The sequence below is a fragment of the Belonocnema kinseyi genome, chromosome 5, assembly GCF_010883055.1.
Source record: "Belonocnema kinseyi isolate 2016_QV_RU_SX_M_011 chromosome 5, B_treatae_v1, whole genome shotgun sequence".
NCBI lineage: Eukaryota > Metazoa > Arthropoda > Insecta > Hymenoptera > Cynipidae > Belonocnema > Belonocnema kinseyi.
In genome coordinates this window covers 133,352,340-133,370,822 of record NC_046661.1, presented here as the reverse complement: position 1 = coordinate 133,370,822, position 18,483 = coordinate 133,352,340, and the positions used below count along the sequence as shown (strand labels likewise).

Genomic DNA, 18,483 nt, shown 5'->3' with positions numbered 1-18,483 from the left:
GAATTCCACAATTGAATTATTATACTTGTTTATGAATTGGTAACAAACCTTGTTACATGTACAGCGCACCCCGAAACAGCAGCGAATTGAAAACGACTAGGGCGGAGCCGTGAATTAGTGGATCAACGGCGCGCCACCACGCTGTGAAGGGACTAACTGCCGACTGTCCCGCTCCCTCGTACCTCTCTCTTTTCACTGATCTTTGGTGTCAATTTGTGCCACAAGTGGCGCTCCGGTTCTCACTTGCTGTGACGAACCGAGACGCCGCTCTGTCTAGTCATTCGTTACTCTGAGCTTCAAGTCAGCACGTGGACCAAAGGAAAGAAAGGCGACTCTCACTAGCCAAAATTTAAAACCAAAGGATATATCTCAAAAATTCTGAAAAATGAGAGGAACGACACGAGCTCACCGGACGTTGCCAGGTAGGCCCCTTTAAATAATTGTATCAAGATTAAATCTTTCTTTTGAACTTAAGGTCTCGTCGTTTGTACTTAATTGGAACTTCTAGTTTACAATCAATTTGATGGGGTCTTACACCCATTTAACAGTTCAGTTCTTGTTCGGTTCATGTCGAATAGTGGTCACTCGGACTAAATAATGCCTTAATGCAAATTTAAGTATAATGGCCTCGAGCAGAGAACAAAATTGATTAGAATTACGAGATACAGGATTAGACGTGACAGATAAGAGTTAAGAGATGAGAAATAAGACATAAGCGATAAGAGGTGAGAGATGTGAAATAAATGATAATAAAATCAAGAAGAATTTCCGCTTATAACATGAAGAGATTTTATTGATAAAAAACAAGATAGTTTAGAGCAAGGAAGAAATTCCAAAAGGAAAATACTAAATGATTAAAAAAATTGTAGGGCTTGGACGTGGCGGTGGGTTGAGTAAAAAGAACAGAAAGACGGTATTGGACAAGAGTGAGCAAATAATGCTTTAGCGAAAAGGTAAGGAATATGTAAATGGCAAAGGAAAATGTAAATTGGATAAGTTTATTGTGATATTTATCATAAAAAATTCAATTATGCTCTCAAGAAGCAAGATGTGTTTTACTTTAAGACTATTGGTTCTATAGAAAGATTGTTTAAATAAAAGTTTTAAATCTGTTTCATTATGTTTTTTATTAGTAAATTCTTCTCGATAAAAATCAATAAATGGGAAAAAATATTTAATATATTGTTCTTAATGTTTTTAACATTAAAGGCACTTTCAGTTATATCATAAATTTTAACAAAATTACGAAAAAGCTAAAAAAACATGAAATACAAGGAAAAATTCAAATTCGTTAAAGCGCATCAATTTTTTTCTTCTTTTGGATTTCGTTTTTCACAACATTTCCCAAGATCTTCAGTGCCTAAACATAAGAATTTTATTAATAACTACACCTCTTATAACTTCAGAAATACTAATTGATAAGTAGTTAACAAATAATAAAAACAAGTACATGTCTTAGGTGATTTTAAATAAATCGAACTTAAATTGTTATAAAAAAGTTAACCTTTTCGATATCTTCTTCTGAAGCATAACTGTAGGATACTCGAATATATTGACATTGTTTATTAGAATTTTTATAAAATGCATGACCAGGAAGGAAAAAAATATTTTGATCTATACATTTCTGCATTACTAAATCGTAAATGTCATCCACATCCTTGATTTTCAGCCACACAAAAAAACCGGCTTTTGGTACTGACCATTCAGCGAGGCCTGTAAACGAGTAATAGAAATTTGGTAGTGTCTTTATTATACGCGGATATAATTTCTATTATAATTATGATGTTTACCATCAAGATATTTCTCAAGGAGGTTAGTCATAATATCGCGTCTCCTTCGATAGAAATCTTGAATGCTCTTAAAATGCTCTTTCAACTTTTCCTCATTCCATAATACTATAATGTTGTAAATTAAAACCTGTCTTATTATAAATAAAAAATTGTTAAGTCTTAGAAGGAATTATTTATAATAATTAATAATTATAAACTTATAATTTGGAATGAAGGTGGGAGCGTTAATTGAAGTTGTAGTGTTAATGGAAGAGATAATTATAATGAGAGTGGGAGTGGTAAAAGGAGTAAGAATAGTAAAAGGAGTGGGAGTGCAAATAGAAGTGCAAGTGGTAAACGGAGTGTGAGTGGTAATGAAAATGGGAGTGGTAATGGAATAGGGATTGGTAATCGGCGTGGATGTTGTAATAGGAGTAAAAGCGGAAATTGTAGTGGGAATGGTCATGTAAGTGCGAGCGGAAATCGAGGGGCACTGCGGAATCTCAGATTACTGCGCTGGAAACCTTAGAAGAATTCTTTGAGGAACTCTTAGAAATTTAGGTAATCTTCCACCAAGCGTGGCCCATTCGCACCACGAAGCATTCACACATTGATACGTTAGTGATGCACACGCTGCCTCGGTAAGTTGGACACACTGACGACTCCATCTGAATGCGGCCGAGCTTAGCCGAGTCTGATATCTCCTCACGAGTCCCGATCACGAGTAGTTTAGGAAATCTTATCAGTCTCTATGCGAATTCAATTGCAACTATCATATTAATAGTTTCAAGATTTCAAGATTTCTCAGTGAGTAGCCCCTCGGCGAAAATGGGAGTCAGAGTGGTAATGGAATGAGGATTAATAAAGGGCATGGTAGTTGCAATCTGAGTGAAAGCGGAATTTAGAGTGACAGTCCTAATGGTAGTGCGCGTGGGAAAAAGGGGGCGATGGAATTTGAATTGATTATTGTAATGGTAGTTGCAATTAAAGTGAAAGCGAAATTGGAGCCAGAGTGGTAATGGAATAGCGAGGGTAAATGGGAGTCAGAGCGGTAATGCAAGTAGGAGTGGTATTGAAATTGAGATTGGTAATTAGGATGGTATTTGCAATGTGAGTCAAAGCGGAAATTGAAGTGGGAGTGGTAATTAAAGTGCGAATAGAAAGGGAGTCAGAGTGGTAGTTTAAGTGGGAGTGGTATTGGAATTGGGATTGGTAATGGACATGGTAGTTCTAATAGGAGCAAGAGCGGAAATTTTATTGGGAGTGGAAATGGAAGTGCGAGGGGAAATAGGAATAATAGTGGTATTGGAAGTGGGAGAGGTAATAAAATTGGGATTGGTAATGGGAAGGTACTTGAAATGGAAGCGAAGGCGAAAATGACATTGGGCGTAGTAATTGAATTAGTATAGGGAGTGCGGGTAAGATACGATGTAGGATTTTTTAGTGGTAATGAAATTAAGAGTGTTGATGGATGTGACAGTAATAACGTGAGCTGCAGTAGTAACAAGAGTGGCAGTGGTAATTCGAGTGCCATTGATAATGGGATGGACAGTAAAATTGGCATAAAAATTAAAATGGGAATGAGAGTGCTATAACAGGAAGAAAAATGAGGAATGAAGCACGAGAATAAGATCAGGCCATGGAAAATTTTGTAATCGATACAATTACAAAATTTCAAAATGTAACAGAAAATAATAACCTGAGATAAAGTAGAAGCATGTATTGTAGAACACTGTACATGATAAGATAACTTTTCAAGGATATCCTTATGGGCAGTCACAACGCCTAATCTGAGTCCAGCGCTAAAGATTTTGCTGAATGAATCAAATCTAATTACACGACCATCTGTATCCAATGATAAAAATGAGACAGGCTGATTTTTCATAAAATGTAGAAAATAATACGCGTCATCTTCTAAGATAAGAAAATTATATTTTTGAGCCAATTTATAAATATGTTTTTTTCTTTCTTCAGGCAAGACTGTTCCGGTCGGATTTGCACCAGTTGGGTTCACGTAAAGAAACTGAAGGAAAATAATAATAAATAAATAATTGCAAAATTAAATGTTAAAAAATGTTTTTTAAGTAATAATTATCATAACCTTTAGAACTGGCTTATTATCTTCAAATCTGAGAAATAAATTATTAGTATCATTCAAATTATTATAAAAGTTCCTTATTAATATTTTTTCTGCAAAGTATATTGATAAAAGAAAAATTACAATAAAGAATCAAAAGGTTTCGAAGAAAACTTCAAATTTCCAAACAAAATTGGGATTTCTTATTAATTTTTTACTGGAAATGAGCATTTTTAAACTAAAATCATGATTGAAATTCCCAATTAAAAAAAAAATTATGTTATGCTGGCATATTATCGCTAAGGATTTTACGAAATTGTAAGAAATTTCGAAGTGAACGTTTCAACAATAACTAAGCAAATTTGAAAAGCATTTTAATACATAAGGCTTAAAGCTCATCAGAATACATTTCGTTTGATCAAACATCATAATATTTGGTCACAAATTAATTAATTTGGTAAAAAATGCAACGATTTTGTCAATCAGTTATCTTAATTGTTCAAAAATGTTTTTGTTTGATTGAAAATTAATCTGTTTAGTTGAAAAATCAACTATTCCATTTTTAGGCAGTTAATCTTCTTGCTTAGAACATAACTTTGCTTGTAATACCACTTATAGTTTGCATTAGATTTTGGTTGAAGGTTCATCATTTAATTTGAAAATTTATATTTTCAGGCTTAAAATTGAACTGTTTCGTTGAAAATTTACATTGTAATTCTTAATTTAAATTAATTAGTTATAAAGGTAAGTATTTTACAAGAAAATTCAACTATCTTGTTCCTTCATATTACTGCAAAATGAAGTGACGCAAATAATTATAATATAAAAAGAAATCTTAACCTTTGGCATTGGCTGATTATCTTCCAGCATTTTTTTGCAAACTTTATCAATTTCCTCGGGGATTACTCCATCTGAATCTTGAATTATTTCAAGAAAATCTGGCTGTAGGGGAAGCATCTAGAACAATACAGAATTAAATTAATATTAATTTATGAATAAAAATTGTGATATTTTGTATCAATTTTAAACAAAAATTCGATTTTACTGCTCTCAGTGTTCCTGTAAATGTTGGTGTTTGAACCATAACCGCATCTCCAGAATTGATCAGCAATTCGAAAATATTGAAACATCCTTCCTGCGAACCAGTTACAAAGTGCACATCCCAATTTGGAAATTTGGGCGCGTGCCACTTTTCTTGAAATTCCTTCCATTTTGCCATCAATGGGATAAATCTTCACCAATAAAATTATAGTTTCAGGTTAAAATTTAATGTACTATTTTGGTTTCAAGCAATGTTTTTACTAACCCAGGGGAGCCACAGTATTGCAGTGCTGCATCTAAATCTGAACCTCTTAATTGGACCAAGGTTCCACCCTTGTATTTTACATCAATCTCCTCAAAAGGAAAAGTGTTTGCATTTGGCATACCTGCTGATAAGGATATGGAATTTGGACTCTTCAAAAATCTCTCAGCTGTAAATTTAATATATATAACATTAAATCAAATTCTTAAAGTTTAAAGATCATTTCTAGATAATTTACACTATTTTTTCTGCATGTAATAATATTAAAGTAACGTCGGCCAGTGGGCTGAGTTTGATTGAAAATTATCTAAATAAATTGGAGACGGAAATTGATTTACAACTGAAAAACTAGTATGATTTTAAAAATAAGTTAAAGTACTTCTTACCAATACTATTTAAATTGTGATTTTGCGTCTCATTCTAGACGGTTGAGCATTTTCAGTTTTGAGAAAAGTAGCCAGAGACATTTGGCTTGGGTTAAAACCCGGGGACTAGTGATGCAATATCGAAATCGAAATATCAGGATTATTGATAATTTGACACGTGCTACATTTTGATAACCCCAAACTGGAGATTTATATTATACGTTTGAAATTTTGGAACTCATTGGATTGTTTAAAAGAAGCTGAAAATATTTATCGCAGCTCTTTGTACACTTTTATAAACAGTAATATAAATTATATATCAATTGAATTGAAAAGTATTATATTATATATCATTTATATTACATTATTATTTTATACATAAACTGGAATATTACTTTGAACTTATTTTTTACCGGGTTTTAATAGCCTTAAAAAAATGACTGTTACTTAATTGTTTATTAGAAGATATTTGTCAATAATTATTAACAGAATATATTTTTTAAATTAGTGGAATATTGATATTACCACAGATAGGCTAGTGAGGGCTCAATATAAAAGGTAATTTCGTCGATGTCGCTGGAAAGGGGCTTCACCCGATTGGATCGCTCTTTTCACGTAAAACTCTACGAGAGTCGGACGATCAGAAATTTTTACTGTAGATTCGTCACTTTCAATTGTAAAAAGCGTAAGATCGCCAAGTCGTGTGATGAGGCTTCGGTCCGCACGATTAGTGGCCAATCTTCAGTCACCTCATTTGGAGGAAGCAGTGAGACGTCAAAGACGTCAGTCGTAAACATGGAATTATCAAATACAAAAAAGTGCCTGACAGGCGAAATCCTGACAATCAAAGAACCACAAGATTAGGAAAAATATCCCTAATTAATATTATTGTCGATAAAGGCAACCACCCCTACACGGCTCTGTATGAAATTTTAGAAGACTCCACACAATTTAAATCAGTAGTGTATAATCTCGCCTCAGACGTCTATTCCGTTCGCGTATCTTATATCGAAGATTATCTTCAATTTAGAGCAGCAGGGTTTTCAATACTATCCATACAGTAAAAGAATTTATTCTCGCCTATCCAACTAGTTATCAAAAATATCCTCATTGCGTACTCGGATTACTCAGTCCACCCTAAACTTTAAGAGGGAGGGTTCACTATGACATGAGTTGGTCGCATTAAAAACCGACAAGCGAAGAAAGACTAACCAATGTCTCTGGTAACGGTCCCGAATACCCCACAAGCAAAAGAGTTTCTTAATCTATAGTCTATTTCGTATCTCCAAATAGAAGTCGAGCCCTATGTTAAACCTAAGGAAACTTCCCAGTGATTTAATTGCTATTTCATCACTTCTCTGACGTGTGTCACGTAACTCCACGCTGTCTGAATTATGTTCGCGCGCATCAGAGTTTCACATAGAAAAAGGATCCTGAATCACCGGCCATTCGCGATAAATGTGCTAGAGACCACTCCGCTAACTACAGAGCACTCCGCTAACTATAGAGGTTGTTCTGCTTTTAAATGAGCATCCAGATAACCCACCATAAATAAAGAATAGCCTAATAATTTGCGTAAATGAACGGTTACTAATAAATTAGTTGTGCAGACAACATCAAAATCAGATCCAACTCGTAAATAAATCCCACTAGTCAGTGCCCAGCTACAGGCAAAATCAACGTACAGCAATGTCGTCGCATCTACCTCAGAAGCACATTCCATCAAAACTTAAACTGTGCAACCATCCAAAACACCAAGAATTACTAGCACTAGAGCAAACCCAACTGCCCCCAAAAAGACTTCCAACCAACAAATTAAAATTACTCTAGCAAGCATACGCGCTGAAAATTCACCCGCTAATTCCTTAATAATAAGTCTTATAATTTTTTTGAAAAGAGGTACAACTTCAACCACTGATATAATGGGAGGAAAAATTAACATCACCGAGGTAATAAATTAAAATGCCAAGATTGATTATAATATATTATCACTTGCTATCAAAAGTCACCTTTAATAATAAAAATCGAATTTTTTTTGAAACCTCAGGGTGTCATTAAAAATTTCCTTGTCCTTCTTATCGCTAATTTACAATATACGACTGTAGAAAAATGTTTAAACTTGAAACCTCGGTAATCGCTAAACGGTACGTGAATTCTAAACGCTTAGCTTAGAAGAACAGATCAACTGAAAAAATTAGAAAACAAATATTTTAATTAATGAACTACCAGTATCTATCTGTGTCTGCGCCAGACGCACATGCCTTCTTCCCACAAGTCCAAACATAAATCTGACCTTTTTGACTTTGCAATCACTAAAAATAACTTCGGCAATTACGACACTCTTACCATTGATATACTAGACACAGATCATCGCCCAGTTCTCTTAAGTGTTTTTACTAATTGTGATAAAGTTTTTGTCGTGCCTCGCTTTAATTTTTCAAAAGCAAATTGGAAGACTTTTAACTGGATACTAGAAACCCATTCTTATTTTTAATCTACACTAATTAATAATATACTGACATTGAAAAAGCCATATCTAATAACAACTCTAGCCTAAAAACTGCCATTGAAGACTTTATCCCCCCTCGTGATGAACTCTGCTAAAACATCATATAACTGAAAGGTTTATCATTAAAAACATCATTTACCGCCTTCAGAAAACTATTTTCATTTGAATTCCGAGATCACTGATGTGAAAATTGGGATAGAGAAGTAAATAAACTTTAAATTGAAAATAACTCTATATATCGTCTGACCAAAGTTCTAAGGAAACCGCAGACTGATATTCCCCCTCTTAGAAAATCAGGTCAATTATCAAATTATCAAAAAGCTTCCTCTCTCGTGCCTAACTCTCCTTGCACTTATGTTCAATACCAGTATTCAATAAGCTACATTCCTGAAACTTTGAAAATAGCTCACATTCTAGTTTTCCAGAGAAGTGCAAGAATCTATAACATCCAAACAAATTCAGGCAATGAGTATTCTTAGTAAAATAATCAACATTTAAAAAAAATATTCGCGTTAAATGTCACCTCCAGGAAAATAGCATCCTTAAACTGTAACAGTACGGTTTGATAAATCGGCCATTCTAGAAAGCACATGATGCTTAAGCTTACCGAAGACATCAGCCCCAATTTTAATATAAGAAAACAAAATTCTTTTATTTTCCTTGGCACAGAAAAATTCTCGGACAGCATCTGGCATACAGGGCTGCTTCAAAAACTAATCAATTACAAATTACCAGGAGGGCTTATCCACATAAAAAACTTTTCTTTCCAACAAATTATTCCAGATTTCCAACAGGCAATATTCTAGGAACCGCATTCTTTACTATCTATGTAAACGACATCCCTGAGGTTCCTGAAGTTTCAATTGGATTATATGCAGATGACACCGCGCTATTCACTTCCTCCTGGGCAGTTCCAGAAAATTTTAAACTACTTAACAAAGCTCTAGAAGTCGCTGATGAATGGGCTCAGCATTAGAGAATAAAAATGGATATAGCAAAGTCAAAGTCAATTTTGTTCTCAGTCAAAAGGTCAGATGAATTATAACTTATGCATGCAAAATTTGAGGATGTGCGACACAATGGTACAGGGTTCACCATTTAAAGTGGAAGTATTTGTTTAAAAAAAAAACAGTTAAAAAAATCATTGTCAGATCACCCGATTTAACTTCACCAGACTTTTAGTTGTGGGGTTATATTCAGTCCTAAGGTGTCTTATTTGCGCAATATCAATTTTTAAAAGTACTTGGAAAAAATCGGCTTGAACTAAAATAAATGATTATCTAAATAAACAACAAAAAGATTTTTTTTAAATAAATGCTTCCACTTTGAATGGCCAACCCTGTCCATTGTGCGTCGAGGGCGTAAGGAGGGCTATTTTGACGAGCGTGCACAATGTGCCCGAGTAGGACGAAGGCGGCAGTCACATGAGACAAATAGCCTCACGCCTTTGATAGACCCTATACTTTTTGTCTAACCCTCCTTGAAATCAAGCATTTGACCGTAAGGTAGATAAAGGATGTTTTAGTGTGCACAACTGGTCATAGTCTGGATCGAGAAATCTGTCTCTCTCTTACTTTTTATTATTTCCCCTTTCCTCTTTTCCTCTTTCTCATTTCGCTTCTATTTTCTTTCATATTTCTCCCCTTTTAACCCTTTCTATTTTCCCCTTTCCCTGTTACTTTTGCCCGTTTTCCTTTACAGTATCCACTTTCACCCTTTCCTCCTTTATCCTTTTCCGCGTACACTTTGTTTCTTGCGTTTATCCCGTTTATTTATTAGTTTATTATTTTCTTCTTCCCTTTTTTCTATATTATCTTTTTCCCTTTCCCTTTTAACCTTTCCCTTAACATCCTTTCCCCGCTTTCTTCACCCATTTTATCATTTTCCACTATTCCTTTTTTATTTACGGTTTGCCTTTTGACCTTTCTCCCTTTTCTCTTACGTAAATCTTTTATGATGAAAGAATTCAAAGAAAAACAACTTTAATTTACATCATATGATGCCACTACTCTTGTCGGGTATCGAACAATGAATTAAGATTTTTTTCTCCATATTCTCCCTAGCTGGGCTGGATGCGGTAACATTAGGCAAGCTTCACGTGCAGCAAAATGGCACGTTTTCAAAGGGAGTCGGACAAAAAGTAATATTAATGACATTCAAATCATTCAAAATAAATTTCTCAGGCGCATCACAAAAACCCTTAGACATACTGAGAATTCTGTCCTTTACAGAAAATTTCCACTGCCATACATTTTAGTGTGTATCAAATAAACAGCTATTAAATTTTACGATTCTGCATCAATATTATCTCTTGAAACTATTTCCTCTCGAGAGAAATATAATTTTCATCCCCTTCGCAAACACGCGATGTCAACAGACTTTCTCAAGAAATAAGTTACCTAGGTCGAGGTGGCCTTGCCACCCCTGCGCCAGGTTGCAATAAACATATTAAAAAATCTAGAAGAGAAACCTGAGATAGAACTAAAAAAAGAAACTTTTTAGTCCTTGGATTCATGGCGAACTGAAGATTACTTCAATGATAATCTTTTACGTTGGAATTGTTTCATTGATAATTATATTTTTAAATTCAAATGCATTTTTTGCTTTAGTTTTAGGTACTCTTTAAGATTTGTTTAGAATATTTTTTGATAAATTAGCCATTTTATACGTCTGAGAATTTATCAAAGAAACAACAGGTCGAAGTGGAAAATTAGGATTGTGACCCTTCGGCCAACCATAAATTCTAGGTACAGTGCTTGTAACGAGTGTCTCGAACTCTTCTACGCATGTGTCGTGTTCGGTCTCTGATTCGTTGCTGTTCGCGCGCAATTTGAAATACTAAAAAATAACATTTTTATTGTTTATTATGAATAATGTCATTTTAACTTATATAACTGTTTATTAGACCGATATTAATGAATCTTGATAAAAATAAAAATTTATTAAGTGCATACTGTGTAAATAAAAAATATTCTTTGGTACTCACTTGTATTTTTCTTGAATATTTTTCATTAAAATGAATTTTATTTTAGAGGTTGTTTTTGCTAAATATATAAATTTTTGTATTAATTGACATAATTCTATTGAAAAACAAGATTGTCAATGCATTTTAATATTTTAATAAACTTTAAATAACAAAATTTTTGAATAATGAAAAATATGCAAGAAAAATACAAGTGAGTACGAAAGGATATGTTTTATTTACACAGTATGTACTTAATACTATTTTCTATTTATCGAGATTCATTGATATCGGTCTAATAAACATTTATATAAATTAAAATGACATTCATAATAAACAATAAAAATTTTATTTTTTATAATTTTAAATTTGGCGCGAACAGCAACGACGCAGAGACCGAGCGTGAAGCATGCGTAGAAGCGTTCGGGGCACTCGTTACGAGCACTATACCTAGAATTTATGGTTGATCGAAGGGTCACAATCCTAATTTTCCACGTCGACCTGTTGTTTCTTTGATAAATTCTCCGACGTATGAAATGGATAATTTGTCAAAAAATATTCTAAACAAATCTTCAAGAGTACCTAAAGCTGAAGCAAAAAATGCATTTGAATTAAAAAATATAATTATCAATGAAACAATTCCACCTGATACTATTATGGTTTCTCTAGATGTATCATCTGTATTCAATAAGTATACAATTAGACATCAGTCCTTTTATTAATCAAACATTGAATATAACAAAAAACCCTTTATGTAAATAATTATCGAATAAAATTTATTTAAACACATGTTATTAACAAAATTAAAATATTTACAGATTCTTAATCAAAAGAAAGAAATACAAACAATGTTAAAAAATTTATTTTGAAACATTCTGGTGCTATTCCCTCCCATGGTAAGTTGTTTCTTGAAGCTAAACGAATATTAAATGATTTAAATATTGCAACAACTTTTAGAATTGATTCAAAAGTAGATTAATTTATGAAATAAGGCAATACTTCCCTAAATATTTTCCAACTTACTGATGCAGTATTTAAAATGTAATGCCTAATTTGTGAAAAATGCTACATAGGTCAAACTGGTACATTAAGACAAAAATAAAAAAGATTAAGACAATTAAACGATTTTTTGATATAGGCTATAAAATGAAAAGCAAAATACACAAAAATATATCAATTGTTATAAAAGCAAATAATCAATTGATAATTAATTTATTCCTAATAAGTTAAACACAAGTAAACTATTATCTTAACCTAACTTTTTAAAATGTAATTAAAATTAAAATTTTTTAAGTTGTGAATCATAAATTTAGTATTTCAAATTAGCGTAGTTAATTTAACTTTATATCTTAATTTTAATTGACTTTAAACTTAACTTAATTTGTGTTTTAAAATATTTGAAAATATAATAAAACTTTTTTTTTAAATTTTGGTTGCAACAGTTAATCATTTATAACATTCTTGTACTCTTATATACATAATAATCATTTATAAAATTTCAAATTGATGAAAGTTGTGTTATTCTTTTTGAAAGAAAAATGAAAATTAAAGAATTTATCTCATTCTATGATTGGCTCATTAATATTAATATGGTGACATTTTCAACCCGCTAAAAGAATTTTTTTAAAAACCTTTAATTTGTAAGAAAATAAATTAATTTGTAATAATTCTGGTCAAACATTTCAGAAAAAGTGCAAGCAATATTTTAATTTTTGAAAAATCCAGGACACCTTCTTAACATTGATGCCTTTTAGAAGTTTCACATTTGCAATTTCACACTTAAAAAAATCTAATATAAACATTTATTCAATTATTATTATCCGAAATCACTAAATTATAAATTAGTCTTTTGACCTCTCCCTTATTTGTGCATAGAACTTTAAAAATCAAAGGGCAGAACATCATCAATTCAAAATTAATGACCGTATATCTTTTTTGGTTAAATGTCCTTCGCCTTTAAGGAACACATTCTCAATATATTAATATATTATACCAATTTTATTTTTTATTATTATTTTAATTTTTTTTTTCATTTTGCATTAATCTGTATACCAAGCTACAGAAAAATTTTACCCTTTACGATTAACACAAAAACTATATGCCTTAGAAAAAATATATAATAACAAATTTGTAGACATTTTTAATAAAATAAATTTTGTATTTTAATTCCTTTTCGTGTTTCCTCTGGTTTTTTCAAAAATTTTATTTCTTAGGTTTATATTAGTATTTATTACGTTTAAAACAAAAAGTAAATGTTTTATCCAAACATAATGTATAAGGAATTCGCAGATCATTTTTCCAGGAACGATTTTCGTTTATTTATTTTTTCGTCGTATCTTACATAGTTTTTCCGAAAAATGTTTTCTAGCTCAAGGGGCCTTAAAGCGTCTAGATTTTATGAAAACGGGCAAAGTTAAATTATACATAAATATAAAGTTTAAATCTTTAGATGAAAAAATTAATTTTCAGCAAACAAAAAAAAAAGAATTTTCAACAAAAACGTTAAATTTTTAACGTTACTTTTTGAAACTAAAATCAAGAAAGTTCAACAAGGGGAATGTATTTTCAACCAATCAAGTCATTTCTTAACCAAGTGACTCCATTTTAAACTGAAAAAATATTTTAACTAAAAATGCAATATTTTCAGTTTAAGTAAAAATATTAAATTTCAAATCTAACAAACAAAAAAAAAAGAATTTTTAACAAAATGAAAAAATGTTTCACCAATAAAATGATTTTTTCACAGAACATTTAAATTCATCAAACAAACAGACGGAAAGTGAGCGGAAACATAGAGAAATGAAGCCGTAGATTAATATTTAAAATAATTAATTTCTGACTTACTAATATTTCTGATTAAATCAGGTCTCCTCTGTTCTCCAATTTTAGAGAAAAATTTCTTATAATTCATAATCCTCGATTGAACCTCTGTTGTCGTGTCTTTAACTTAAACTTCTTACTGTCATCCGTGACTTTATTAAATGAACAGCGCAAGGTTAATCAACTCTGATTTAAAAGTTTTTTTTTTTTTTAGAAATAATCTCGTTCTGCTTGGAGCGAAAATGTGCGATAAGTACGATTAATTTTAGACGACGGAAAAACAATCTCCTAAAGCTGCGGTCCAGCGGAGATGGATTACCTCTGATTACCTCTTTATAGCGAATTATTCTGCTCTGTCAATCCGAATTGGTATAAACTTTATGAATGCAGATGGTATTATCATTTCTGATTACTAAATCAGTAATTTCATCAATTTCTAAATAATGAAAAGTTTACTAGTATTAACTAACTAATTCAATGAGTAGCAATGGCTTGCTGGGGAAACATAATTTAATTTTTACATTTTCATCGCAGAAGGAATTAAATTTTTGTAAATTTTCATCCAACCCCACGCCCCTCCCACAGTTTTTGTCAAATGTCCACGTTTTGGGACCCCCTTAATCCAAAAAACAGGTTCTCACAAATTTGTCTGTCTGTATGTCTGTCTGTATATGTGTCTGTCTGCCTGTGTTTTTCGCTGTATGTCTGTATGCATGTCTGTCTGCCTGTCTGCCTGTCTGTCTGTCTGCCTGTCCGTATGTCTGTCTGTAGGTCTGTATGTATGCCTGTCTGTATGTATGTCTGCATTTCTGTCTGTATGTATGTCTGTATGCCTGTCTATATGTCTGTCTGTATATATGTCTGTCTCTATGTATTTCAGGCTGTGGGCGCGATAACGTTTGAAAAAAATCAATCTATTAGATTGGCCTTTGGTATACTTTTTTAGTGTCCTAAACTAAAGGTAAAGTTCGTTAGCCAGCCAATTTGGTATACAATTTCAAAAAGTAGGCACATTTTGAATATTTTATAAACCACTTTTTTCGAAATTAAAGAATTCTATGTATGGTTATTTATATCATTCAAAATGTCGAACAATATACCCAAAGACTTTTTTTATAAAATCAAAAACTACCAAAGTTATAGCACTTACAAAATTCACAAATACACGAAAATGAACATTTGAAGCCATAACGAAAAATCCAAAAATTACATTTTTCGTCCAAATTTTCTACAAATTTGTTATCAACCACTTTTTGATAGGATTCGCTTTTTGGCTTTAATCATGAAAAACGTCATTAACAGTAAAAAAATATGCCCGGTTCGAGGGCACATTCTTATCACAACTTTTGTCTTTTAATTTAATTTTCGTCTCGTGTGTGGGTTTTAACAAAATTTGATTTTTTATGTTTTTAATCCTATCCAAAAATTATTCATTAAAATAAATCACTTTTACATTCTCACCAGAGAAGATATTAGCTTTGTGTAAAATTTGACCACCGCTATTTTTCTCAAAAGTATGTATGTATTTCTGTGAGCACGAAAACTTTTGAAACAAACTAATCTATTAGATTGGACTTTGGAACAATTTTTTAGTGTCTTAAGCTGAATGCTGAGTTCATTATTCAACCATTTTTGATAAAAAATACTAAAAATGAGCGCATTTTCAAAATTTTCAAGTCCACATTTTTTAATAATTCAAAATTTTTCTGTACGGATGCTTATTATATTCAAAAAGTTACAGAATTTATCCTGATGACATTTTTCATAAAACCAAAAATTACTAGATTTAAAGAGTTTACAACATTCCAGAAAACACACGAAAATGAACCTATTGAGCAAAATAACCGAAGATATGAGAAAAAGGCCAAATAAGAAAAAGTTGGATTCATGAATGGCCTACAAGATCATCATAACAACTTTTTTTATTTTAAAGAATTCAAATTTTGAGAGCATCCTAAATAATGAAAAATTCAAAAATTACATTTTTCCATGCAACAATCTCGTATTTTTTTAAAGATACTCAAATATATTAATGCATTTATGGGAATGATATAAAATTTCAGGGATAAACTCGAGTGCGAAGCACGAGATACGTGATGAGAATGTGTTCATCAGAGCCGAAGGAGCTTTAACAAAAGAGAATTCACAATCATCAAATAACTGTTGTCGATGATTTTACCTTCAGTTTCGAGAAGTCTATACACAAAGATAGAGCGCATAGCGCGAGGTAAATACAATATCGAGCACGAAGCGCGAGATAAATATATATTAGAGCGCAAAACGCGAGAACCAACAGCCGGACGTCCTAGGCGCGCTCAAACTTTTGAGCGGAGCGAACCTCGCGCATAGCGCGCGATGAGAATGTGCCCGTCAAGCGGGCAGATTTTCTTAGAATACTAGCTATTGTTTAAATTTCTGGATCGATTTTTTTTTAAAATAAAAGAACTTCAGAGATCTTTAGCGCCTATAATATACGATGTGAATAAATGTGAATAAAGCGCAAAAAAAAAACCGCTTTAATATAAGCTCAAATTTTATTTGTAATATTTGTAGATACACAATTTTAATACTATTAAAAAAAATGTAAACCTAATGCACTGTTTTTTTCACGACTGTGCGCTAATGCCACTATTTTTTTATTTTAAAATATTTTTCAACTTCTTCTCACATTGGCTGAAATGATATGTGCACCAATTTAACAAATTACATTAAACAGTTAACAAAAAAATATTTAGTTTTTATTTTTAATTATATTTTTGACGATTAAAACAAATACAGTGATCTCTATAAAAAAACTATTAATTATAAATGTATAGGTCTTTTTTATTTGTACAATTTTTGTTTAATAATTTCTTTTGCACCTGTCGTCGTTCTTACTAAAATTGTAATTTTTTAATCCTTTAAAAAATGATGAGAAACAAATTTGTATCTCTTTATAGAAACTTTCAAGAGAGTAGACAACTTTTAACTAATGAGCTGAATTTTCAATCTAAAAAGTTGGATTTTCAAAGAAACGTGAAATAGATATTTATTTTTTAAATTAATTAAGAATAAACGACAGTAGAATTTTATCAACAAAAACAAGTTTTCAATAAAATATTTGAACCCCTAACTAAAATTTAAACAAAAATTAAAAAAAACTTAATTTCTTTTAACTGAAACAGATTAAGCATTAAGCAGCCAGTCGAATTTTTAAGCAAAGAGACCACGTTTTGTACAGAAAGATATGAATTTTCAAACACATTTTTCAGTCAAGGAAGAAGAAAATTTGAAACAAAATTGTTGAATTTTCAAGCCAGAAATTGATGGAAAAAAAAAGTTGAATTTTCAACCAAGAACAAAATTTTGGTACTCTTGAATACAATTGTAAAGTTTTTAATAATAAATGCACTTTTAAACCTCGTAAACAATCATTAACTTTTGCTATACCCCCCCCCCCGCGATCTGTAATTTTAGTATATTTAAATAAATGAGTGTGTGTGGGTAATGTAATATCAGTGGTTCACCTCTTTAAAAAATAAGCTTCGCAGTCTGTTTTTGAGAAACTGTGCAGAGAAAATTTCTTTGTAAACAAATTTCGAACTTTCTTACGAACAGTTCGAGTTTTCTACAAAAAAGTTCCTAAAAATTCCTGAGTTGAATATCAACTCTAAAGAATGCTGACTCACCAGTTTTTAGCCATAAGCCGAGAGTGCGTAAACACGCGCAGATTTGGAGGACAAACAATTTAGGTTTGTTACCATTTTTATAGTCACTATCAGGTAACCTTGAACCACAAGTGCACGCGCAACCACGTGTCGCTCGTTTATGCGAGCTTGTGTGTGGGCCACGTGCAGGCTAAGCTAGATCCCAGATTTTTCCAGCTTTTATCAGAAAGTGATTCCTAACAAGTTCGTAGATCTTTTTTGAATGCATAGTTTTTGTCTATTTAGATTTTTTCGTATCTTGCACACTTAATAAGCAAAATAGAATTTTTATTTTTACGACCTTATCCATAATAGGAAGGTATTAACCAGTGGGCACGAAATTTGGCGACGTCTTTACGACATTGTTACGACATCTTTACAACATCCTATGTCCATGTCGTTTCGATGTCTTTGTGATAGCGTAACGACATAGTCAGATCGTACGACTTATTTTCGATATCGTGAAGACACCTTAACGACATGGACATACGATGTCGTAAAGTTGTCGAAAAGATGTCGTAATGATGTCGTAAAGACGTCGCCAAACTTTGTTCTCACTGGGTAGTTTTATGTAAAAGTGACAATCACGGACGCACATTGAATCCAAATTTAAAAATTCTATATAAACCTTTCCATAGTACGCAAAAATACAAACAATTTTTCACTATGACGATTTTTAATAAAATAAAACTAACTAAAGAAAAACGTAACTTTTTGAAGGATCTATAAGATTATTTAAACAATTTTTCGAATTTTGTTTAAAAAAATCGAAAATCTACATTTTCATCGCACTGTTACGCCGAATAATAAGTTTGAATGTTTTTAAAAACTAGTCGAGTTACCTAGATGGTACTCGACTTACTTTATTCGTAAATACAATTTTTACAATAAAAGATTAGAGAGAACTGACTTGCGCTGGGCTAACGCGCTACATTTATAGCCCAAAATATGAGTGGGAGTAGTCCAAAGAGGTCAACCGTTACAACCCCCCT

General features: G+C 31.9%; 2 protein-coding genes across 8 annotated transcripts in view; one reads left to right on the top strand and one right to left on the bottom strand.

The window, feature by feature from the left end:
• The first annotated feature begins 290 nt into the window (after window positions 1–290).
• The window catches only part of LOC117173342, a 26,870-nt gene continuing 8,677 nt past the window's right edge, over window positions 291–18,483 (top strand). Inside the window, exons 1-3 of one of the 5 annotated variants that reach the window (XR_004467163.1) lie at window positions 301–422; window positions 870–953; window positions 3,744–3,928. Coding sequence is in view for 1 of the 5 variants with exons in the window: in XM_033361837.1 (XP_033217728.1) it covers window positions 386–422 (37 nt within the window). In the remaining 4 variants the exon portion in view is untranslated. Of the gene's footprint in view, window positions 423–869; window positions 954–1,669; window positions 1,938–3,743; window positions 3,929–18,483 lie in introns of those variants that run through there. The other 4 variants (XR_004467162.1, XR_004467165.1, XR_004467164.1 and 1 more) reach the window with 4 other exon arrangements.
• LOC117173341 (kynurenine/alpha-aminoadipate aminotransferase, mitochondrial-like) lies at window positions 1,231–18,113 on the bottom strand. Of its 3 annotated transcripts, XM_033361835.1 has the most exons (9): window positions 18,088–18,113; window positions 17,474–17,757; window positions 5,153–5,318; window positions 4,892–5,078; window positions 4,687–4,803; window positions 3,469–3,792; window positions 1,791–1,917; window positions 1,505–1,713; window positions 1,231–1,360 (listed from the first exon to the last, which is right to left on the bottom strand). In XM_033361835.1, exons 3-9 carry the CDS (start codon window positions 5,269–5,271, stop codon window positions 1,292–1,294), a joined length of 1,152 nt encoding a protein of 383 aa, XP_033217726.1. In that variant the 5' UTR covers window positions 5,272–5,318; window positions 17,474–17,757; window positions 18,088–18,113; the 3' UTR covers window positions 1,231–1,291. The 3 variants fall into 3 exon arrangements, with proteins under 3 accessions (XP_033217726.1, XP_033217727.1, XP_033217725.1); XM_033361836.1 differs by lacking the exons at window positions 17,474–17,757; window positions 18,088–18,113 and adding an exon at window positions 17,312–17,382; XM_033361834.1 differs by lacking the exons at window positions 17,474–17,757; window positions 18,088–18,113 and adding an exon at window positions 13,830–14,120.

Excerpts from the sequence above, each read along its gene's own strand:
- LOC117173341 (XM_033361834.1), bottom strand. The coding sequence starts at position 13,896 with ATGAATTATAAGAAATTTTTCTCTAAAATTGGAGAACAGAGGAGACCT. Across the intron at positions 3,793-4,686 it reads ATAATCAGCCAATGCCAAAG|TTTCTTTACGTGAACCCAAC; the intron begins GTTAAGATTTCT and ends ATTTTCCTTCAG. Across the intron at positions 1,918-3,468 it reads ATGCTTCTACTTTATCTCAG|GTTTTAATTTACAACATTAT; the intron begins GTTATTATTTTC and ends ATAATAAGACAG.